At 37.0% G+C, this 26,614-nt stretch overlaps 1 protein-coding gene across 1 annotated transcript in view; it reads right to left on the reverse strand.

Annotated features, from left to right (window-relative positions):
• Window positions 1-26,614, reverse strand: part of csmd2 (CUB and Sushi multiple domains 2) — a 991,046-nt gene that overhangs the window by 33,362 nt on the left and 931,070 nt on the right. Inside the window, exons 53-57 of the mRNA XM_051919055.1 lie at window positions 25,777-25,950; window positions 25,498-25,671; window positions 18,353-18,541; window positions 17,809-17,982; window positions 11,302-11,484 (exon numbers count right to left, since the gene is read on the reverse strand). Of these exons, the coding sequence (XP_051775015.1) occupies window positions 11,302-11,484; window positions 17,809-17,982; window positions 18,353-18,541; window positions 25,498-25,671; window positions 25,777-25,950 (894 nt within the window). The remainder of the gene's footprint in view (window positions 1-11,301; window positions 11,485-17,808; window positions 17,983-18,352; window positions 18,542-25,497; window positions 25,672-25,776; window positions 25,951-26,614) is intronic.

Consider the following 26,614-nt stretch of genomic DNA (forward strand, 5'->3'; position numbering starts at 1 on the left):
TCTGTAACAGCTGGTGTAAATTTATGATACTTGTAAAGGTTAGCTTGGTTTTTTTTTTTTATTCAGTTTTATTCTCTCAGTCGTGTTCACACTTCCCCCAATCTGACACTGCTGTTTTCACATAAAGACGTCCTATCATAGAGGTGAATTTCAGATGAGGATGAGGGTTCTACATCAGAGAAAGAGTGCATGTCGCACTTTTGCCGTCACTGTACTTTGTATATGTACATGGGAAGTTCTGCAGTCTACTTGTGACTTTACGCTGTAGGAAGATAAGTAAATAAATCAAGGTAAATAGGTAAATAACATTCGATCTGGCTCTTATATACAAAGTACAGCGACGGCAGCTTCCACCTGCAGCTATAGACTCTTCAGTACACGAGCGACTCTCCATGCTAGTGTTTAGATCTGGACTGTGTATGTGCCCAAAAAAGAAGTCTGAGTGCATTCTCGTACCATTGCTTATAAACTGAAGTGTCAGCGTGCACTTTTCGTGGCATTACACATGTATTTTTTGAGCATGCCCGTGTCGATCAAACACAGGGAGCTCTGCAGTCTACTTGTCACTTTACGCTGTAGGAAGTAAGTAAATAAATCAAGTACATACGGCATCTGAGACTGCAAATAGTGAGTGGGGCAAACCATCTATCCAGACACATTCATTCATCAAATCTGCAAGTCCAGTTAAGGGTTGCGAGGGCCGGAGGCCTTTTCAGCACCATTGACTGTGAGGCAAGAACCACCTACAATGATGAGATTCAAGCTGGTATGATATAAATAAAATGGTTTGTGTAAATATTGACAGCTACTACAGCCATTTGCTTCTGTATCCACATAAACATAACCTTATTCCAACTTTTGAATTAAAGACCCATCTTTCCCTCTCATTCATTGGTCAAGAGTCCTGTCTTTAATTTAAAAGGGCAGTGCCATTGTGAAAAGACATTCTGTTTGAGGACTACTTGGATTTTTTGGATGGATTTTTTAAACAATATTTTATATTTAAAAAAATCCATGTGTTTTGCATGTTGTGAGCATGCAACTAAATAACTTGACATGTGGATTATGTGATACGATTACAGGAGATTTTATTATTTTTTTTAAATGGACATTTTTGATATTGTTTGCTGTTGTCCAATATTCACTATAGGTTCCTACTCTATAAGGAAAGCTGTTATCTCCGTTCTCTGTAAAACATGAGGTTAAACATTTTTCTTGCCCATCACTACAAACTACACGGGGATAACACAAAAAATATAATTTTTGGGTTTATTATTCCTTTAACCATAGAATAAGGAGAAGATTGTTGTTTTTGCTAGTTTCATATGACTGGCACATTCAACTTGGTTGGGCAAATTAAACTGATTGGGAGAGTTGGATGTGGTTTGTCTGACATGAAAAACAAAGAAATACTGTAGGATGTGTGGGACAGACAGAGGACAATATAGAAAGGAAGACTTGTAATAAGCTTTGGATGCTGACTAAAATATAGTACATTTATGTACTAGCCAGGCACTAATAGAGACCAAACTTAAAGAATGTTGAGCTCCTCATGCCAGAAAAACAGAATTTAAATGTGATGATGTCAAGGTAAATAAGTAGGAAAGCCTTAAAAGTATGCTTTTTTGTGTCTGCAATTTAATGAAATAAATAAGCTTTAGCAATAAGAGCTATTGAAAAGTACATATCTGCCACCACTACTCAATCATTGACTCTGGGTGAAAGGAAATTTAAAATAATTCCTTCAGAGAAGCAAATTCTGCCAGCAGGCTTAAATAATGATACAATTAACTGCTAAAATCACCTCTTGGCTCACTCTATATAAACGCAGATCTCTGGGGCCTTGAAAAGCAGAGCATTAATCCTTTTCTGGAATGGAGACAGACAATGTGGTCTAGTGGTTCAGCAATTACACCTGAATCCAAAAGGCAAAGGGCTCAAATCTCAACTCAACTCGCAGGGTTACTCAGAGGAAACCACTTAACCTACTTATGAATCATATTGTCTGTGAGGGAATTTAAAAAAATTATTAGGTACAATGCTTTGAAATACAATATATAAAATAAAGACTGAATAATTTTTAGACTCATTGATGGAATTTGGTGAAGCAAAAAAGCAGAATTACTTCATAGAATTCCAAGATATAATACTGGGTTTTGTCAAAAGTGGCAGGGATCGGCACACCTATTTCTACTGTTTGTTGTGCCGTTTTTAATTTAGACCCATATCACTTAGGGAAACAGCTGCATTAGCCAATCAGGCTATGAGATAAACTCTGAATTGCGGATGACTGTATCAGTGATATTGACAAAGTTATTTTATTTACAAATTGTACCATCCATCCATTCATTTTCCAACCCGCTGAATCCGAACACAGGGTCACGGGAGTCTGCTGGAGCCAATCCCAGCCAACACAGGGCACAAGGCAGGGAACCAATCCTGGGCAGGGTGCCAACCCACCGCAGGCAAATTGTACCTCATGTCCTAATTAATTTACAGTGAAAAATAATGAAATGTAAAGGACATACACAATCAAATAAACAATAGGAATTCATGAAAAAAAGTCTTTGCAAAAGAAATCTCTTCCCTCTGAACTTAGGCAGGCCTAGACCCTTCAGCCCCACACACAATTTAGAATTATATTTTAACAAATGTAAGGTGTTAAACTCAGAGTACCTGTCTGTCACATATATATGTGCATGAATAACTACAATGAATATTAGAAACCATCACTGTCAAAAACTTTCAATAATAGAGGAAATCACAAAGAGGGCAAATTCCAATATATGTGTTGTGAACAATTCTGGTGCATGTTGCAAATGTGTCCATAGTAAGCTTTGATTTTTAAAGATGTACAGAGATATGGATTTACTCAAAGCTTTTACAAGCATGTAAGGATTACTTTCCAAGTTCTTTTTTTCAACAAGATTGCATAAGCATAATTTAAAGTAGCTGTAACTTGTTATATGTTTGCAATGACTTTGAATGCAGGAAATCTGTTAAAAAAATCTTATATCCAAATTTCCCCCCTGCTCTTTTACTGTACTTCAGGATATCTTCTAAAAAGGTCTATTGCTGGTTATTCTGATAAATACATTTTGAACTAAGTGAAAATCAGAGCTTAATTCCACTTACAAATAAAGGTTAACTTTACTATGATCAAAATTTCAAAGGAATATTTTGAAACATCATGATGACATAAATGCTAAGCAATTAAGTTAATTTTGTTTGCATAGTTTAATTTTAATATTTTTATTTTTCAGTGCTTTAACATAGAACATACATTGACAATCTGAAGATGTTTGGTAATCTTCCCCTTTGTACCAAACAAGTTACTTCTGAATGTTTTAAATTCAAAACAAAGTTGATCTTTTCATATTTCCTGATTTTCCCCTTTCAGCTTTCAGTTGTGACATGTTCAAGAGATAGTCACTTAAGAATTACAAATACTAGAAACTGTAACCCATTCACTTTTTGCCTAAATTGGGCACTTACAAAGTCAAATCACTTTATTATTGACCCTTATATGAAAATGATCTGGCAAGTTAAGAGTAGCAGTCAGTTGAATGATGTTTGAGCCTGTAATCACCTTATTAATTCCTTGTAAATTCCTTATTAGTTTATACTTTCTTAAAATGAAAGACACTGCTTTCTTAAAATTAATACAAAAATTACTGATTTAATCTTTAATTTTCAGAATGTAGATATATTAATTAAAATGACGTCTGTAAAGTGATTTTGATCATTTTTTATGCACCCAATGTGGATGATAGGGAATTTATGCAAAATGTATTCGCATCCATTCCCAATGTGAACATTCATAAAATTATAATGGCTGGGGACTTTAATTGTGTTTTACATCCACTCTTAGATAGATGTCATCACCCGTGTGACAGGAGACCTAACACTGCAAAGACAATTACACAATTTGTAACTGAGCACAACCTATCAGACCCTTGGAGATTTCTAAACCCTAACTCAAGAGTATATTCCTTCTACTCACCAGTGCATCATTGCTACTCAAAAATTGATTATTTGATAACAATTTCCTGCCTACGATTAAATCTTGCAAGTACGACGCTATTATTTATATATCATTTATTTCCGACCATGCCCCTCTGATCTTGGAGCTAAAATCATTATGCCCCACAAACCCATTTCGCAGATGGCGTCTTAACCCACTTTTATTAGCAGACGAGAACTTTACAGAATTTATATCAAATCAGTTTTTTTTTTTCTAGAGACAAATACATCCCCAGAGGTCTCTGCAGGAACACTCTGGGAAACCCTGGAGGCCTTCTTAAGAGGACAGATTATCTCATACCTTTTCCACAGAAATAAATTGGAAACCAAGAAGGTATCAGAGCTAACCAGCGAAACTACTAGAATAGATCAAGAACGTGCCAGGTGTCCAAGTGAGGCTCTTCATAGGAAAAGGCAGGCTCTGCATTCAGAGCTCAACCTCTTGACAACTAAAGAAACTGAACAACTCATTTTTAAATCAAGACATCATTACTATGAACATGGAGAGAAAGCTAATAAGCTCTTAGCTCAACAAATCCAGAAGCGAAAAGTTCGCAATGCAATCCCAGCAATCACCAACACAAACGGAGACAAAATCATTGACCATTAAAATATAATGCACACATTTAGAGACTACTACGAGTTCTTATATTCGACTGAGTTTAAAGAAGACAAGACACAATCTAATGTATTTCTGGATGCATTACAGGTATCACAAATAGTGCAAGAGGAATTGTATAAACCTATCAGAATTACTAGATGCTATAAAGTCACTTCGGAGTAGGAAAGCAGCAGGCCCCAATGGCTACCCTATTGAATTTTATAAGAAATTCTCCACTCAGTTGCTTTATTAGCAACATTCACAGAAGCTAGAGAAAATAAAATTCTACCTAAAACTTTTTGGCAAGCATTAATCACCCTCTTTCCTAAACAAAATAAAGTCTTATTACAATGTGCATCATACAGACCAATTTCACTTCTGAATAATGTTGTTAAGATACTCTCCAAAGTCCTAGCTAGGACGACAGAGAAAATGCTGCCTTCAGTAATATTACAAGATCAAACTGGATTTATTAAAGGTCAACACTTAGCTTCCAATCTTCGAAGCCTGTTTAATATAATATATTCACCAGAAAAGTCAAACACCCCAGAAATATTATTATCCTTGGATGCAGAAAAAGCATTTGATATGATTGAATGGAACTACCTTTTCACTACATTGGAGAAATTTGGGTTTGACCCGAACATTTGTGCATGGATCAAACTACTGTATACTAATCCAGAAGCTTCAGTGTGTATTAAAAATATTAATTCAGACTACTTTAAACTAGAAAGTGGTACCAGAAAAGGATGCCCCTTGTCACCACTACTTTTTGCAATCACCACTGAGCCACTGGCAGTTCACTGTCGAAATGCTTATGAGATAAAGGGGATTATCAGAGAAGGACAGAATTATTATTATAAAGGGGATTATCAGAGAAAGACAGAAAATGTCTCTATATGCAGATGTTATGGTACTGTATATATCAGACCCACAAAATACTGTGACTGCAGTCCTAAGAGCACTAATAGAATTTCAAAAGATTTCTGGTCTCAGAATTAATTTGACTAAAAGTGTGCTCTTTCCAGTGAATTCTTAAGCACACAATATTAGATTGGACGCCCTACCTTTTATCATTGCAGATCAGTTTATATATCTAGAGGTAAACATCACAAGTAAACATAAAGCTCTTTATCAACAAAATTTCGCCATCTGTAAGGAAAAAATTAAGTAAGACTTGGATAGATGGTCAATCCTTCATCTCACTTTAGCTGGAAGAATTAACATTGTTAAGATGAATATCCTTCCTAAGCTTCTATTTTTATTTCAAAACATTCCAATATTCATTAATAAATAATTTTGTAAGCAATTAGATTCAACCATAACCTCATTTATTTGGAATTCTAAACATCCACGTATCCAAAGAGTAACCCTACAAAGACCTAAGGCAGAAGGTGGCATGGCTCTACCGAACTTTCAGTTTTATTACTGGGCAGCAAACATACAAGCTATAAAAACCTGGACACGGACACAAATAGATGAACATACACAGGCTTGGTCCGCAATAGAAATAAAATCCTACAGTACTTCTTTATATTCCTTGCTTTGTGCCCCAATAAATGCAAGTTATCGGCAATATACTAACAACAAAATGGTGCTTCACAGAATATGGAACCAATGTAGGAAGCATTTTAAGATAGAGAATCTTTTAACTGTGGCACCTCTGCTGGAGAACCACATTTTTCCACTCTCTCAAACATATGCAGTTTTTAATATCTGGAAAACATTTGAGATTAAATCACTTAGAGATCTGTACATAGACAACGTCTTTGCATCCTACGAACAATTACATTCCAAATTTAATTTTTCTTTCACTACCTTCAAATTAGAAACTTTGTTAAACAGAACATGTCCAATTTTCCTCACCTCCCACCTCCATCTTTGCTGGAAAAAATATTGATCAGTCTTGAGGACTCAGACAGCATTTCTGTAATATATAAAACCATTTTACAGTCCCTATCTTTCAAAGATCCAAGAGGACAGTGGGAAAAGGATCTCTCACTCAACATCTCAGAAAAGGAGTGGAAGGTAGCAATGCAGAGAATTCACTCGAGGTCCATATGCGCAAAGCATAGAATTATTCAACTCAAAATTATATATCGAGCACATCGATCTCGTTTAAAAAAGTCCAAAATATTTCCAGGGCAAGATCCAACCTATGAACATTGCAAACAAGCTCCAGCCTCACTAGGCCATATGTTTTGGGCCTGCACCAAATTAACATCATTCTGGATCAAAATTTTTAAATGCCTTTCAGACAGCCTTGGTGTCACAATCCCTCCTAATCCACTAACAGCTGTGTTTGGTGTACTCCCAGATGGGCTTACAGTGGAGAAGGATAAACAAACTGTGATTGCCTTCTCTACACTATTGGCACGTAGACTTATCTTGCTCAACTGGAAGAATCCTAACTCTCCTCTGTTAAGTCAGTGGGTAACTGATGTTATATACTATTTGAAACTGGAAAAAATCAAATTTGCACTTAGAGGATCTGTGCAGAACTTTTTCAAAACCTGGCAGGATCTAATCAAGAACATTTTAGAATAAGCATTTAAAGTAATGAGGAAGCAGATTCTCTCCCCATTTCTCTTTATGCACTTATTAATTCATATATTTACTTATTTTTACTAGCTTTAAGTTTTACTCTGCTGGACATGCTCTCTATCTCAGGGGTTGAGTTGATTTGTTTTCATTCATATTTTTGTAAAAAATTGATCTATTTGTATGGATTGTTGTGTGATTACAATTAAATCAATAAAATAAAATTATAAAAAAAAAGCTACAAACTGTTATTAGCACTTCTGTATAATAGTAGGTGGGGTCAATGGATGTCAAGAGATGAAGGACTGGGGAGCACTCTGTTGATTCGCAAACAGTAGTTTGATTTATTCTGTTGTACAGAAGACACTTTTGAAATGAAGAATAGTTCTTCTTTTCAATGACTTGAAGCTTCTTTCCCAATGTTAATGACTGAAAGTAAATACCTGGACAAGTGTAATTGATTATATTAGCCACCCACTTCTGGACGGAGCATGTGTATAGAATGCTGAAACAAGAGCAGAATTAGGGGAACGATCTGTTCTCTCAACATCTAATTTCACATTATCCATCCATCCATCCATCATCCAACCCGCTATATCCTAACTACATTGTCACGGGGGTCTGCTGGAGCCAATCCCAGCCAACACAACCCCGGGAAGGGCATGCACACACACACCCACCAAGCACGCACTAGGGACAATTCAGAATCATCAGTGCACCTAACCTGCATGTCTTTGGACTGTGGGAGGAAACCGGAGTACCTGGAGGAAACACACGCAGACACGGGGAGAACATGCAAACTCCACACAGGGAGGACCCAGGAAGTGAACCCGTGTCTCCTAACTGTGAGGCAGCTGCACTACCCACTGCGCCACTGTGCCGCCCATTTCACATTATGTATTGATCAACGCCAAACAAAAAAGTGAAGAATAGTGCAACAGTTATGTTTTGCATGAAGTTTAGCAATATTAGCTTTGTATTCAATTTCACAATTACAGAACATGATACTCCGAGATTGTTCCCTAAAACCTTGTTCACAGTTTTGCATTTATCTACATTTTTGCAACAGTTGTGCAACACAGATAATCCATAGTAAGTCAGCAAAATCAATTATATTTCATGGCTCTTATTTACATTGCTGAGTTTTCTCTGCAAGAAATAGCCACTACAAGAGAACCTGCTACTTGCCATCACCTAACAATCACACTCGCCCTTTTCTTGATTCCTACAGATAAGGCTAAGGATATTCATATCCAAGTGCTATAGAGCAAAGTACAGAGTATTACTTTAGTCTCTGACACATGTTTAAGCTTGGTCTTGCCAAGATTCTCCTCATAAATGGCAAACTGGGTATCATATGACCAAAACAATCACAACACATGTCTCACAACTCAAAAAAATGTAAAAAGAAGGCTGGTGATTTTTTTTCCACTAAAGAACTTTATATATACACTAAATGGCAGACAGACATATGCAGAATGTGTATATGAAAATTCTTCCAAGCTTGCACTAAACTGCGTTCTTCTTGTGTCAATAGCACAAATTCCACTGGTCATCAAACTACACTTGTTCTGCAAAATTCTCTGTGAAGGAAAAGTTAAAATTGAATTTGCAGTGATACTCAGTGCGAATCGCTGGCTGAACACTTGTGATGATGGTTGAAAAGGTGCTTTCAATGTCTCCCCTATTTAACAGATTGAATAATATTGGCAGAACAAAAAGTATAAGATCAAAGCAATGTTTTCATTGCACACTATGAGAATTAAAGTAACCCAGTATCTAAAATAATTTCACCTGACACTGAGATTATTTTTGACCAGATGATTTCAGACAGGGGCATGTCTTCTTAAATCCACAGCAATTTCAGACATTTTCAGAACGTTTCACTACGTTCACTAGATTGGTGAAGCTTCACCAGTAAGTCTATCAATGCTCATCCCTACATCATTCCATTCCAATATCTGGCAGACCAGAGTTATATCTTCTGCACACTGTAGCAGTTTTACATAAAGTTATATGAAGAAGCTATCGAGGCAAAGGGTAGGGGTAGAAAAAAAAAAAAATGGAAGCAGAATGTCCCCATGAGATGTATCTGTGTATAGAGTCACCCTGATAGATGGCTGCCAAGTCATCCAAAACCCAATCTTGCATATGTTCCTGAGAAAAACCTGAAGAAATGTGGTATTGTTCAAGTTGCTGGAGATCAGGGAGGAGGAGTTCTGATTTGATTGTATCAAATGCATAACTATAATATACAAAGGAGGATTTTATTCTTTATATTTTGTTATATATATATATATATATATATATATATATATACACATACATACATGTTGTTATGTATACAGTATGTGTATTAAACATTCTGCAAGATGTAGTAGAGAGATTCATCCTATGCTTTTTACTGACCTCTTGGCACAATAAACAAATTAGTCAAAAAAAGGATCAATGGTGGACTTCCGATGCAGTTATAAATTAATCAGTCGATATTCAATTTTATATAATCTTTTTTCATTATATTTCAGTTCAGTTCAGTATATTTATTTAGATTACAGGAGAGCGTCAACTACTGTCTCAATAGATGAATGACTGTGTGTAGACTGTGAATAAAAGTTGAATTAATGATGTGAAGTGTGTGTATATCTGATTCAGCAGGTACGTGTGTGTGTAACTGATCATTGGGTTATCTGGCGAGTGAGTTTGTATTGGTTCAATGGCTAAGTATTAGATCAGCACTTTTGTGTCAAAAGGTGTGTGCTCAGTAATTAAAAATGAGCATTGATTGTCACTGTAATGGTATGTGTCTGAAGGATAATCTTGTGCAGGAGGGTACGTGAGTGCATGTCAAATAACATATGAAGGGTGAATGAATCAATTCTGATTTAATGAATAAATGAAAGGGGCCGCATTCTCATTTAAGTGGTATAAGCTAGTTATTAAAATTGTCTTTGTTTGTACTTCGATATATGATCACACTGCAAATACTTCATTTAGGTATAATATTATGAATAGTATTCTGCGATGGGCTGGCACCCTGCCCGGGGTTTGTTTCCTGTCTTGCGCCCTGTGTTGGCTGGGATTGGCTCCAGCAGACCCCGTGACACTGTATTTAGGACATAGTGGGTTGGATAATGGATGGATGGATTATGAATAGTATTAACTAAAGTGAAAAGCTTCAATAATCAATCAGTAGCTGAGATGCTATATACTTTGTTTGTCATTCTGTTTTTAAACTGTAACCTCCTGCTTTATTCGCACTTTAGAAATGCAAATACAAGTTGATTACAGAGAAGTGGCAAGCCCACATGCTCAGCAATATGTTGCATTGCACTATAAAATAAAGGAAAAGTAAACACACCTCCTTTACAATTTAAATGAACGTTCTCTACTCAGTCATTATTATTTCACTCATGGTACTACATTATTATTATCATCATTAATTCATTTAACAGATGTCTTTACTGACGACAGCTTTACAAGAGCAGGTCATTTGTAAGTAAATGAAAGGTCATTAATTCATAGAGATTGAAAAATGATTAAAAACAGCCTTACAATAGAGGTTTCTCATGGAATTATACTTAATTATTTTGGTCTTTAGCTTTTTTTTTTTTTGGCTATCTGTTGAAGTAAATGAATTATTAATAGAAAGCATTGTTAATTAATTAGTCAAATTAAGGTTTACATTTAAGGCTGAAAAATCAGCACTTGCTTGTTTTGCTTTATATATGCACATTTTAAAACTTCTCATTTTGTCTAAAATTAAGTCAATTAAACAATGAACTCCTTTGAATTTATAAAACAAAAACAGTAAGTTATTATTAATTTGCCCAAATTATAAATTATAGTGTCTAAAATACTGATATCTCATTTTAAAAATGCCCTTCATATATATATATACTGTTCACAATACTGATTGCTTGCTAAAGTTTTGGCATCTAAAAAAAGGTCAAATTTAACTATTGTTTTAATGCTATAATCCTGCAAATGAAAAGCAAAAACAATAGAAAATACCAAGGTCTTTTCAAAAAGATTTCACTTTAGAGCAGATAGCACTGTTTACAAAATTAAAGCATAATAAAATGGACTTATTATTTCAATTTGCAGTGAATAAACAAAGAAACAACTGAATCCTTTACCATGACACTCTGGCTGTATTCCGGTCCATGAGCCATTGGCTTGACAGGTGCGCTCAGAAGAGCCACGAAGGAGGTACCCCGGTTCACAGCTGAACCGCACTGTGCTTGCCACCGAGAACTCGTCTCCCAGCCGAATCCCGTGAGAAGGTACACCAGGGTCACCACACATGCCCAGGCTGTCTCCTGAAAAAACATTATATAACCTGAATAAGAAATCTTTAGAGAGAATAACAAAAAAAAACACAACTATCATGAGTTGCCCAATACTGTCTCTCAGTAATCTTTTTGTGGTTTTATTGGATGATATATAAAAGTAAGTTAAGTAAGCTGCATCTTAAAGCATGATACTGTATTGAGAGATCTACTAAATATGGAAAAAAACAGTTGGGCAAAGATATGTGGAATCTACAAAATACTGACATTTTAAGTATTAAATGATTTAAAAATATATAGCTTCAAAAGAAATGTTTATTACCAAAGTGTAGCTACAATATATTTGTGTACAAAAATACAGTGTAACATAACTAGTATGAATATGTTTTTAAAATGTATCGCAATTGAGAAATACAAATTGCAGTCGAATATGTTGATATAAAAGGTTTCCATCTATTTAAAGAATAATCAAAAAATAAAATCATAAATTACACCCCTGTTCTAAAGTGGCTTGGTGGCAATTCATGTTGCCTCATGAATCCAATGTCCTGGTTTCAAATTTCATGTTCGGCTAGTGCTGCATGGTGTTTACATATTCTTTTTGTTTCTGTATAGGTATTCCTTTTGGCTTGTTGGTAATCAGCTCCAAAGATATGCAAGTTGGGTTAACACTGGCAACACCAAATTCTCTTCGTGTGAGTGTGGATGTATATGTGAGAGTGGGCCTTGAGATGGTCTGGCCTAGTCCAAGCAGTCACTGCTGCTGTAATAGGCTCTGATCCCCTACTACCTGGCCCTAAGTTTGCCAAATATAATGTTCAATAGAGACCCAAGTATAATTGCTGGTTTGTTAATTTTCTAGAGAGGGTTTTCATATTCACGTTGTGTTCTCTTGTGTTGTTTTAGTTTCCTCCGTTATCCTAAAGAGTTGCTCCACAGATTAATAGTAGTGGTAGCAGTAGTAATGGTATCGTCACATATGTTGAGTATAGTGAAATTCTTAACTGAATATCTAACCAACATGCAGCAGGCTAATTAGTCTCGAATAACTGATACAGTATGTGTGTAAGTGAGGAGTGAGTGTGTCTTGTAATGCATTAGCTTCTCATCATGGTTGTAGGCTTTTGTCAGATGTTCCTGGGTTAGATTATGGTGTCCTGAAAACACTGAAATGTGAAAAACTGAGGTCAGTGATGGAATGAATGGATTTCTCCTTCATTCTTTATATAAATTTATTCAAGATGCTATCTGTCTGTCTGTCTGTCTGTCTGTCTGTCTGTCTGTCTGTCTGTCTGTCTGTCTGTCAGTCAATCAAACTTCTTTGAGTCATTCATGTAACTGAGGTCTACATTTTCAATTCTGAGACTATAGTACATAGAATTGTAGCACTGGCATGATTATTCTTTTCTTAAAACCAATTTTAATCACAATTCTTTTTATTTAAAATTATTTGTTCAGTTACTAAAACATTTTTACTTGGTTAGAATTTCCTCAAATCACATAATCTAAATTATTCTTCTAGAAGCATTCTCCCAGAAGAGCTAGGTTGTGACCCAAAGGCATGATAGGTGTTATTGTCAGCAAAGGAGAAGCTGACTAATGCTCAGTCCCTTGGCAAAATGCAATTTTAAAGGATGCCACTTAGCCACCTGTCAAATTTGATTCGTTTTTAATCGCTCACTTTCACACCGCATAACAGCACATTATTCAACCTGCATAAAATATGATAGTTTAGTTGATTTTTCAGATCTTTCATGCCAGCCTTAAACTACTAGACAGCATTGCTTTGGAGCAGTATTTTCATTCAGCATAAAAGACTTGCCACATTAGTTGACTGTTACAACTGTTAAAATGGAAGACCTATGGTAATAGAGTTACTTTGTCAATTTGAGGACATTAAACTGTCAGACATTTTATTATAAAAATTTAAACTGTTTAAAATAAAGGACCTGGCAACTGTCTGTGTGTAACTGGCAAAAGCTTAGCCTGAGATTTAGTGCAGACTGATCTTGGAGATAATTGTGTGTCTGCTTTACATAAGTGACTGCAGGTGGATTCTTTCCAAAGGAATATCATGTCTGTGTCTACAGTATTGCAATGGAAGTGGGAATTTTCAAATGGTTAACCAAAATGTGCAAACTCCACACAGACGGTGTCTAGGCTAGAATTTGAACTCATGTTTCTGGTACTGTGAGGAAACAATGCTAACCACTCCGCCACAATGGCACTTCTTAGTTGTTTATAATAATCAGATTTGTATATTCTGTATTTAATCTCATAAAAAGCATGTGGCTTAGAGTATAACAAGGGTTAACACCAACATTTTGAGTCCATCGTAGAGAGCGATCTTTTGGAAGCTACCACCATTGGTGCAACCCACACCATAAGTACATTTAGAATAGGAACAGGGTTTTATAAATAATAATAATAGTAATTCCCTGATTGTCTCTGTCCTAACCCTGGACATGGGAATCTCAGAGGTATTTCCACCGGGATGTACTGTGCCTTGTAGAGGCATGATGTTGTCCAGCTCCAGTGTCCTTAAGTGTTTTACAAGGTCTCTATGAATTGCGCCCAGCGCTCCATAAATTATTGTTAGCATTGTGAATGCCTTTTCCCATAATTGCTCTACTAAGGGACTTGATACTTGGAAATCTTTTCTGTTACTTTCTTTTTCAATTTGACTGTCTACAGGGATTGCAAGGTCCAATAACCACACCTGTGTATTTTCCTCCAGGTTAATATCTAGGATATTGTGTCTCAGACATTTGTTTGTATGTATTCTGGTGAGTAGCTTGGTGTGATTCTTCTGCAACACCTTCACGACTTCACATTCCCAGCACTTGTCAGCAGCTGGAAATTTATATTTCTTACACAGATTTGAAGGTATTGTTTTTGTCTCTTTGTTGTGCCTCTCCTTGTAGTCTGTCATACAACCTTGCTGCAGGTGCTGACTAGGTGTCTCCTCCCTTCTCATGGCAGAGCTAGCACTTGCATTCTTCTTCAGTTGTATTGATTCTTGTCTTGATTGTATTGTTGCGTAGTTCCTGGTCCTGAATGGCTAGTATCAGGCCTCTCTCTTGAAGTTGTCATTCCTCTGTCATATCCAAGTATCAATTTTGTCCACTTTTAACCTCATTGTCTCTAAGATACATGTAGGCTGTCCTAATATATTCAATGGATGTGATCAGCCTGAAGGAGACCCAGGTGTTTGTAGCTATCCCCCAGAATCAGCACTCAGACATCTGTTGCCTGCGTGACAGACTCACTATGGAACTTGAGGATGCCCAATTTTTATACCCAGAATTCTACTGAGATGTGTCCACTTAATATTGTCACGGTGTTTTTATTAGCAACTCAAGCTCAGCTGATGACATGCTATATAGTTTGAGGTCACAGATATGAAGGAGGTGTGGAATCTTCGCAGTTGAATTAAGATATCTGAGCCTCGATTACCTGAAGATGGTTGTCAGGGGAATCATGACTAATATGTACCACAACAGTGACAGCGAATCCACAGGGAAAATTCTTCACCTGATTTAAACATGGGAGAGGACTTGTCCATTCACAGCTAGCAAGGAGTTCCACTTGCTCATTGTTGATCTCAGGAATGTTCTGATGTTTTTGCTAACTCCACGCATCTCAAGACATCTCATGATCCAGCAGTAAGGCCATAAACCAGATTTTTTTCTTGTTGTCATTTAGGTCATACTGAGGTTGGACATCCTCCATCTTCAATATCTTAGACTCATCTTGTTGATTACAAGCAGATCTTTTGTGCCCTTAGACCTCCTAGGGTTGCTTTTTTGTTTCTCGGTAATTATACACTTTGCTTGTAGATAGCCCCATATGGTCCAAGCAATAATTGCTGTCATGAGCTTGTAGGTTATTGGTAGGTATGTCATTGGCCTAGAGCTGCTTGATGTGACCCTCTTCTTATTTTGCCTGTTGATATCCTCAACTATGCCAAGGGGCAGTAGGATTTTCCTTTGATGGGTGTAAGTAGGTAAAGCATTTAATCCAGTATCCATGCACCTTATTTTTGCCAGACATGATCTGTTCTGCCACAGGCAGAAAAGAAAGCAGGCCACAAGTGCAAAATAATAGAACCAATGGATGACAATTTAATTCATAAAACATGCAAGATCAATCGCCAATAATTGTAAGATCCCCAAAGTTCTAATTGTAAATAAAGGGTGTCGTATACAGGAGAAGCAGTATTTCAAACCATCAATTAAAAGAACTATAGAGGAGCAAACAAGAGAATTTGATTTAAGAATATCCATAATCTTGGATGGCAGTAAATATGTAGAGCTGGCTTTTAAATTGTTGCATTAAGTACACCAAGAAGCACAATCTCTGAAACCACTTTTCTAGCAATGGATCGTTCTGTAGTGTCAATTGAGCTTTAAAATGGTAACCATGGAGATATTCCAAACAAAGGCTAGAACAAATAAAACATGATTAAGTAAAAAAACTACAAAGAAAGCAATGATAAATTTGTAATTCTTGATATTCAAGACTATAGCACCATACAATTTAAAAACCAGAAAAAAATATGTTGAACCCAGAAATAATGATCAAAGTCTACTGTATCATAACATTGTCCAATTTTCATTTTCTTGACTTATTTCTTGAACTCTTCAGTTGTTGCAGCTAGCTTGGCATCATATGTTCAGTCTCTATATACTCTTTTATGCATGATGCACTCTTCTTGTCATATTTGGAGGATTCCTGATGTCATTCATGAATTTCACATTCTCATTTTGGTATGCCATTCTATTATGATCATACTAGTCTTTTTTGAGCTCTTGATAGAATTGCTATTGGTTGCTCTTGCACTAACAATTACGCCTAAACCACTTGTTTCTGGCTTTGCATCCCTCAATCTTTGTGGCAGTTGCTGTAACATACTTCTTCAATTCTTCTGCTACTTCAGCAACAGTCTTGTTCTCCAGGTGGTTTTATTATATCAGCATTGCCTTTGTTCTGGCAAACTGCAAGATGTTTAAAGTGTTCAATATCAGTCTGCCAATAGCTGATTTTCCTATTCAGTCTTCTTTTCCACATGGATGGTTCCTTTCCTCTTCTTTCTATCTGTGGCTTTCTTTTAAAAGTATTTTAAGTTAGTTTCTTTAAATACTGTATTTTCGTTTGGATTCATGTAATGAGGCAAAAGATACCTTATGAAATGTAGAGTTATTAAATGAAAATCCAGCCAGCCAAATACGAATATATTAATTACATCTGCTTCTGAATGGCAGTAGTATTAATTACTTTTCTTGCTTTAACTAAATCTTAATACATAATTCGCCTGCCTCCTCACTCACGTCTGTCTGAAGCCAAATGCGCAGGCACCTTCTGCGCACGTCCGAAGCCAAATGCGCAGTCGCCTTCTGCGCAGCTGCCCGAAAAACCTTATGAGACCGACATCCAACCCCAACATCGTGGCAGGTGGCGGATTTATGGCCGCAAAAATTCAAAGAGAAAGGCGACCGATTAAAGCTCTAGAGGCCTGAAAGGCGATTTCGACTACAGCTCGAGGCCTAATTACGCATTCTGATTCAATTGCGCATTCATTCAATACACCTATATCAGGTTTGTGGTGCTTATACTTATTACTATTCCATATTGTACTGGATCATTCATCATTCAATATTATACTATAGGCCTGGAAAATTCATCAACTAACAGTACAAGCCTGTACAGTAATGAGCAAAGTGGACTACAATCATTACAAAACAACTTCTTCGTTACTTATCATTTGTTCTTCATACACTGCTGACACAAACTCGTGCCCGTTTCATCTTACGTTGTCGAAACGGGCTCTTTGTCTAGTCCTTAAATAACTTGACTAACAAGGATTTTACACTTTATGCTCCATAACATTTTGTAGACAATTTTACTATGAATTATTGGTACATTTTAAGTGAACAATGAGAACATATTTCAATGCACATGGGAAAAATATAAATGTGGCATTTTTTTAAAGTTCAGGGCTGGAATGTGAAGTAGAAAAAACTCAAAGACTGGTAGTAACAATTCCTAAATACCTTTGAGAACAAAAATATACTGCATAAATACTAATATTACTATTCATTGTAAAAATGAAAGCATTAAAAATTGTTTGCATCTTTAGCATTAAAGATAATTATACTGTGCATTTACAGTGTTCTTTTCGAACTGGTTATTCATACCCAGAATAAAAAAAAAAAAAAAAAAAATTAGCTGTTATTTTCTTGGACTTGCTTATCTTACATAAATGCAAATGTGGAGTTTTGCATTTTGTACAACAGCAAAGCTATGTGAATAAATTTTTTCCCCTGCAGTTTTTGTAAAGCTGTCATTTCTTACCAGAGCAATGTGGCAACGATCCGCTCCAGTGCCCATCCAATTGGCACATCCTGGTTGAATTTCCAATCAGAGACCTGCGACTCAGGCAGCTGTACCTCACCACTGATCCCACTGTGAATCTGTCTCCAGAGATCTGTCCATTGGGAGGCACACTTGGGTGACCACATGAGACCACTGAAAACAGAAAACAGGCATTCAGAATCTGGGTGCATTCTAGAATGTATCACATTGTTTTTATCCACCTCATTCATCATAAGTGCCATAATGAGGTCTTTAATTACAATCAGTGATGCACTTTTTGTTTATTAGTGACTTCAAGGTTGCCTTGAGTGACATGATTCTTAAGCTGCCAAACAACAAACAGTTTAAATATTCACATATTTAAAATACAGCCACCTGCATTCCACAGTTGATCCTGCATTTCAAAAACAGTTTTTTTTTCTTTTTCCTTTACTGCACATAATGTGAATTCTTAAATAATTTTGATTACAGTTCAAGTTTCTTGCATGTTCATAATACCAGGACGAGAAGACATTGCACTTACAAAGACATTGGGGCAGTGAATGGTCCCAAGTTCCATCTCCCTGGCAGGTTAGAATGTGAGTGCCCAGTAGGTAGAAACCAGGATTGCATTGATATGAAACTGTTGTACCAAAGCTGTATCGATGAGGCCCAGTGGACTGAACCTGGCGCACTCCGTTTTCAACATGACTTGGATCTGTGCAGTTTACAACTGTGGGTGCAAAAAAAAAGTAATTTAATTAAAGTTTCAGTGAGAGACACTGTGAATATAAAGAGAATCTCAGTGTAGGAGGTAAAATGTTTTTTTTTTTCCAGCTTTAAAATGCAACCAAATAATATTACATATATATTTGGTTTGTTAGGATATTTTTACATTGCACTTTTTCTTCTTGATAACCTACTCCTCCTTTAGGGGACCTTAAAGTATTTGTGTGCAGAACAAAAAACAAATACACAATGACTGAAATTTTCATATTTGCCACAGATGGTGAAAATATACTACTTCCAATATGAAAGTACATTTGGGGTTTTAATTTTCTTGAATTTTTACTGATAACACGTGTGTGTGAAGTCAGTAGTAGCAAATTAATCTTTTAAGACATCCTTATAGGATTTCATCATCATGTTTTACTTTAAAGGATTTGGTTCACAATGCTATAAACAGTACATCAGTTTATAACAGTTTCTTAAACTGCCTAGCCCAAAGTAGTGCTACAGGAAAACAATGTATTCAGGTAGCACCAGGTAAAAGGCAGGAATTGACCTTGGATGGGATGCCAGTCCATTGTCACACACACATGTATTGGCACACGACCAGTTGGTGTAGCGATGCTAATTAAACTAAGATACAAATACATTTGGGATCTGGGAGTAAACATACACAGTATGTACCAGGAGAAAGACCATGAAGAAATGCGGGCAAAAATGAAAAGGTTAATCTTAAGCTTTTTGTTTTAATGAAACCTAGTTCATTCAAATTAATAACAGACCAGTTTGCTTCTTAGCATATGATTTTATGTTATTTATTATTAATAATACTACCTTTAATATCTGTCACCTGTGTATATAAATTTTTAATTTCTTATGCCTTTCGGTCACATTGTCATTGTAAATGAGAACTGGTTTTCAAATGTTTTGCATAATTAAATAAATCTCAGAAAGAAAGAAGCAACTTAGGGGTATGAAAAGAATGGAATTTGCTGGAATTGAAGGAAATGACAAAAGCATCAGAAAAAAGACCACTTGGTGCAAATTGTTTTCAAAAACTGAAAAGCTTTTAAAGGCCATTCAGATTGCATGTATACTTTCAAAGAGGAAAAAGTGTGAGGATCCACCGGTTTTCAACTGTTTAACGTAATTAAATAAACTTCAGAAAGAAAGAAAGAAAAAGAAAGAAAGAAAGAAAGATCAAGCTTTGGTAGCATGAGCTATTGTTCTGCCATGTACTGTATTTCATTTATAATACAAGCCTTCCAGTACATATTAAGAATTGGAAAAACCCCTCTGTTCTTGTTAGTGATTTTATACATTTTTTGCCTTAGATTTTTTTTTTTTTGTTCATAGGACTTTAATATTTTGAAAACCAAATATACAAGTTTCATTTTTATGTTTGTGTTTTTATTTTACATCTTTTTTTGAACAATTTTAAATTTTTTGTGTAGTTTTTTTCTTGAGTGATTCATGCTGCTATTTTAGAATTTTCGTGCAGAAAGTAGACAAGAGTACAAGGAGATAAGGCGCAAGGTGAAGAGAGAGGTGGCGAAGGCTAAAGAAAAAGCGTACGATGAGTTGTATGAGAGGTTAGACACTAAGGAGCGAGAAAAGGATCTGTACCGATTGGCTAGACAGAGGGACCAAGCTGGGAAAGATGTGCAGCAGGTTTGGGTGATGAAGGATAAAGATGGAAACGTACTCACAAGCGAGTAGAGTGTGTTGAGCAGATGGAAAAAGTACTTTGAGAGGCTTATGAATGAAGAGAACGAGAGAGAGAAGAGGTTAGATGATGTTGAGATAGTGAATCAGGAAGTAAGGGCAGCTATGAAGAGGATGAAAAATGGAAAGGCCGTTGGTCCAGATGACATACCTGTGGAAGCATGGAGGTGTTTAGGAGAGATGGCAGTGGAGTTTTTAACCAGTTTGTTTAATGGAATCTTGGAAAGTGAGAGGATGCCTGAGGAGTGGAGAAGAAGTGTACTGGTGCTGATATTTAAGAATAAGGGGGATGTGCAGGACTGTAGTAACTAAAGGGGAATAAAATTGATGAGCCACAGCATGAAGTTATGGGAAAGAGTAGTGGAAGCTTGGTTAAGAAGTGAGGTGATGATTAGTGAGCAGCAGTATTGTTTCATGCTAAGAAAGAGCACCACAGATGCAATGTTTGCTCTGAGGATGTTGATGGAGAAGTTTAGAGAAAGCCAGAAGGAGTTGCATTGTGTCTTTGTGGACCTGGAGAAAGCATATGACAGGGTGCCTCGAAAGGAGCTGTGGTGTGGTATTGTATAAGGAAGTCGGGAGTGGCAGAGAAATACATAAGAGTTGTACAGGATATATACGAGGGAGGGAAGTGTGACAGTGGTGAGGTCTGCGGTAGGAGTGACGAATGCATTCAAGTTGGAGGTGGGATTACATCAGGGATCGGCTCTGAGCCCTTTCTTATTTGGAATGGTGATGGACAGGTTGACAGATGAGCTTAGACAGGAGTCCCCATGGACTATGATGTTTGCTGATGACATTGTGATCTGTAGCGATAGTAGGGAGCAGGTTGAGGAGACTCTGGTGAGGTGGAGATATGCTCTAGAGAAGAGAGGAATGAAGGTCAGTAGGAACAAGACAGAATACATGTGTGTAAATGAGAGGGAGGTCAGTGGAATGGTGAGGATGCAGGGAGTAGAGTTGGCGAAGGTGGATGAGTTTAAATACTTGGGATCAACAGTACAGAGTAATGGGGACTGTGGAAGAGAGGTGAAAAAGAGAGTGCAGGTAGGGTGGAATGGGTGGAGAAGAGTGTCAGGAGCAATCTGTGACAGACAGGTATCAGCAAGAGTGAATGGGAAGGTCTACAGGACGGTAGTGAGACCAGCTATGTTTTATGGGTTGGAGACGGTGGCACTGACCAGAAAGCAGGAGACAGAGCTGGAGATAGCAGAGTTAAAGATGCTAAGATTTGCACTGGGTGTGACGAGGATGGACAGGATTAGAAATGAGTACATTAGAGGGTCAGCTCAAGTTGGATGGTTGGGAGACAAAGTCAGAGAGGAGAGATTGTGTTGGTTTGGACATGTGCAGAGGAGAGATGCTGGGTATATTGGGAGAAGGATGCTAAGGATAGAGCTGCCAGGGAAGAGGAAAAGAGGAAGGTGCAGGAGAAAGTTTATGGATGTGGTGAGAGAGGACATGCAGGTGATGGGTGTAACAGAACAAGATGCAGAGGACAGAAAGATATGGACGAAGATGATCCACTGTGGCAACCCCTAACAGGAGCAGCCAAAAGAAGAAGAAGTTTAAGTGTTAACACTGATGCAATATACATGTAAAAATTTTGGAAGTTTTCATAATTTGGAAATGAATGGATGTGTGCTGATATGAGGGATTACCTGGAGTTTGTATCCTTGTTTAGGCTAAAGTGCTGAACTGACATTGCTAGTGCTTAATTTGGTTAAAGTTTAACGATTGTGCTTTATTTAAGCATCCTAGCAAAGGAATATCCACAATATTACAGCCATGAAGACTTGCTTAAAAATTCCAGCAAAGCACCATTAATTAGTCCTTTGTCGGAGATTATGTATTTGCATTGTCAAGACATGTGAGATTGTTTTGACACCAGATGAAGTATTGGATTATTGTTAGATTAGGTCATTGATTGATTGATTGATAGATAGATAGATAGATATTTATTTGTCTGTCCCCAAGTGGAAATTTGGCTTTATACAGAAGCTCTTCAAATGAATACATAAATTGATAAATAAATGCTGTATATAGACACACTGTGATAGGCTGTATCACTGTACATTGAGAAATAAGTTTATAACTAACTAGAGTGGTTTGATTTGTGGTATAGATTAATAATAAAAAGAAAACACATACCTATAGGTGTAAACGTTATTGGCAGTTTTGATGTGGGTGGGGAGGGCTGACATTCACATTAATACATGAGTGCTGCCACGCTGACATTCTGGCGTTATTTTGTGCCATAACGGGGAAGGATATCAGTGTAGCCACAAAAGTCGCAGCAGAAGGGCATGCAAGGTGGCCGTATGATTAGAAAGTCCAGGAGAAAGGGAATAAAAGGATGGAAACAACTTCAGGAAGCTGCCTGAAGTTGGAGGTGCGAGCAGGTTGTGTGTGTGTGTGTGTGTGCCGGCAGCTTGTGCGCATGTGAATGAGACACCTAAAATATAGAGATGCTTTGGTGTCGGGCTGGTGTTAATGATTGGCCAGATAGATCGGCTCGGCATATAAAACTGAGAAGCACCCAGCAGGGGTTGTCTTTTGACCGTCTGGTGTAGGAGAGAGAAGGCAGCTGATCGATTTTGATAGAGCCGTTCTTATCGAGTACCTTTGTATATAAAGTGTTATTTGATTTTTTCATGGATTTTCTTGTAAATTTTGTGTGTGAGCCTTTTTTTTCACTTTTTAACTTTATTCTGTCCTCTTGATTATTGTTCTGGGAGAAGGAGGAAGAAGAAGAATTGTTTTTTTTTTCTCTCATCACCTTTGATTTTGATCCATATGAATACTGTGCAGATTCACCTTCACTTGTTTTTGTTCAGAATGTGTCACATAACTGAGCTTGCCCCTTTAATGATCTTTTTTGCACACTTATTAATGACTCCTGGCAATTCTTGTTTGACTATGATATTGATTAAACCCTCTTGTTATTGATATCAATCCAAAGTTTATTTAGAAACAGTCTGTTTGTTCTAGTTTCATTCTTGAAAATCCATGTGCATCACCTGGGCTAATAACATCTAGCAGTTGCTTTCTCTCATATTGTCAGCACGCTATTGGAAGAGGATGGCTGGAAGTTTAAAGGGCAAGTAGGAAGCATCTATACCATAATCCAGCTGAGCTGCTTTGAGTGCTCACATCTGGCATGACAATACAGTTGCAGTGAACACTTAATAACTAATTAAACGGTGATTTCTCTTCATACAAGTCTCCTTTAGACTTATGCTGTCATTGTCTTGTAGTCACATTTTCTCCACTGGTGAACTACTGCTTCTGCATCAAGTTGAAGTTGAAGTTACCTGTTACTTACAGAGCATGGTCTTTTAAAATCTCTCCTTGAGTCACCCAAAATGTAAACATCTAGCTCTACTACCTATATCAAAAACCTTTGCTTTAATCTTATTATGTTCCCCTTACATCTTTCAATACCTAACCTTGGCACCTGATATTCAGTGTTCTGTACCTCCGAACACTGTTCTTGTGCAATTGTATTATTACTTCTGCCTAATGGGATAGAAAAAAGCTCCCATGTTTATATATAACTCAGGCAAATTCTTTTTGTGTTTCCCTTAACTTTAGGGCTGACTGTCCCCAGACATTTTAGTTCCTTGTTAAATTATAGCCACTGGTACCTAATGGCAGTCCTTAGGGACATCTACTACTGAATATTCTCTTCTGATAGAAAACTCTCTCGTGGGAAGACATACCCGTGAAATTTAATGAGAATCACCCTTTTCTGGACTAATAACTCTATCTTACAATGTAGGTCTTTGTTTTCAGTGCATAAAATAACTCCAAATAAGGCTGTAGTTGCAGGAGCAAGCAGTATTGAGTACCCAACAAAAATTATGCCTGTGCAATAAAGTAAGTATGTTGCCCACTATTGGAGGTCCCTGCCATTACCCTGCAATCAGTCCTAGGTGCCTGCTTGCACGTTGCAAGCCCTTTGCCTCAGTGTTCTACCACCTTTAGCATGTTAGGTGTGTATTCACTCGGTTATCTTTGAATGAGAGTTCTTACTCTGACTGCGCATTCCATCCTCTGAATTGACTAGTAAACGGGGACTAGCTGGATCTGCCTAACACAGTATTGTTTGCTCCTGGATGTTTAAATAGTTTTCCAGTGTTCACCATTGTAGTTTAGAAATATGATTTATTTACCATAGATTAGATTAGTGATATTTGCTCCTTGCAAGGTTCATGGGGTTCTCTGAAGCCCCATCAAACACTCACTCAGGTATTTTTACATAAATTGTCCATTATAATCCTCTTGTTTTAGCCTACTAGATGGATGTCCAAACTTACCTCAAATGATATGTTTTAAGACACAAGAAAAAATATACAGAACTTTGGAAAGTAAAACAAAATGCTCTATAGGTGTTCACTGTGCCAGATTTACCTTCCTAATTTGTTGCTTGCCGACAAACACAGCAATAATTCCTGAATGAACAAATCATACAGAAAAATGACATTTTCTTCCTCTTTGAAACTTGGCAATTAGGGGAGATTATATCCATTTAAATTTGCTTACATCTTCTGGGTATAAATGTACTGTATATCCAAACCCAATTTGAAAATATAAGGTGGTGGCCTGGCTGCTGTGTTTCACATTATGTGGAGAGTTAAGAAAATGTTTTTTTATGATGTAAGGTCCTATGAATACATGACATTAAATATTATTTGCTCTACCTTGCTGTTTATTGCATTCATTTAAATCATCTTCACATTTTTCTTTTGGAAGTGAATGAACTGTTTACACTAACCTCATTTGTGTGCCCTGCTAAGATTCTGTAGATATATATTGTTACATACGTGTGCCTTAGAGACAACTTAAAGGCTCTGGTGGTGGTAATTCAACACCAGTCCACAAGATGGAGGTGTATACTAATGACTCTTCTCTTCCTCCGTCTGCAGACCGGATGAATGACAACCCAACCACCTCTGACATCACTTATGGTGTCTGTTCCTCTGGAACCACCTCTTCCTACCTGGCCTGTACTTAACAGGAAGTGTCATCATCCTTGCCAATCTAGTTTAAGACTCTTGTCCTAAGGGGCATTATTTTGCTGACAAGCCTACATTTATTCGCTTAACAATACACGGGGTTTCCGTGCTGCCCCAACACTTTTTCTTTTGTCCTTGTCATATTATACACTATATATATATATATATTTATATTGAAAATACAGTATGGTATACATCCACATGCACCCTTACTTACTTCTGCAAGTAGGAATGGAGTTGCTCCATTGACCATTAGACTGGCATTGGGAGCGGACGGCACCTTGCAGAATATAGCCTGTGTTGCAAACAAACCTCACCAAGTCATTTAGGTTGAATTGTGTGCCATGTGTCAGACCATTGCCTGGGTTTCCAGGATGACCACATGTAATGGCTGAAAAGGCATAAAAAATATATATTAGAGTAATACAATTTGAGAAAAAAAGAACAGTTGCTAACGTAAAAAAAACACATGGACATTCAATGATATCATACTTACGAACACAAACTGGTGTGCGCCCAGACCAGTGATGGTCCTGCTGGCAGATTCTCACCGACATACCAATGAGTCGGAAGCCTGGGTTGCACTGATAAACCACACTGCCGCGATAATTAAAATTTTCTCCTACAATATGTCCATTCACAATTGCCTCTGGAGTACCACAGTGACCACCTAAATAAAACCCAAAGAGAAAGAATGTCATTTTTTTCTTAATTTTCTGAAAGTCTTTAATTTTTGCAAAAATCTTCAGTATTTGTAAATACTTAACTGGTACACATTTTGATCCAGACAAATTAAGATCCGCTAATTAAAAATAATGCATTGTTGTTTGATTTTTAAAAGTAAAATTATATGACATATTTTGTAAGAGTAAAATGAAAACCTTTTCACAATGAAACACCAAATTTCTGATGAATGTTTTTATATTTGATTTATATTTAACTGAAAGCTGGGGATATGTCCTGGACACTGACCACTAGGAGATAAACTCCCAAGCAGACCCAGAAGATCTGGAGAAACTAAGAATTCCAAAAATAATCTGGAGTCTGCTGGTTCGGAGAGCATAGCTGAGTTGTTCCTCATCAGGACAAGCTGATAAAGCGAGTGAGTGAAACTTTGGACAACTTTTGTCTGAAAGCTTTCTAAAGATTTAAAGTCTTAATATGTAATGAGTTATCTTCTCTTGCATTTTTCAGGACCTGACAGAATAACTGAACAATTAAGCCAGTCAGTCATTGTCTAACCTGATTAGTCCTGAAAGGGGTCAGGGTTGGGGGATGCAGGAGCCCAACCCAGCTTGTATATAGCGTAAGACAGGAACAATCCCTGGACAGGG

Source organism: Erpetoichthys calabaricus, chromosome 14 (genome assembly GCF_900747795.2).
Source record: "Erpetoichthys calabaricus chromosome 14, fErpCal1.3, whole genome shotgun sequence".
NCBI lineage: Eukaryota > Metazoa > Chordata > Cladistia > Polypteriformes > Polypteridae > Erpetoichthys > Erpetoichthys calabaricus.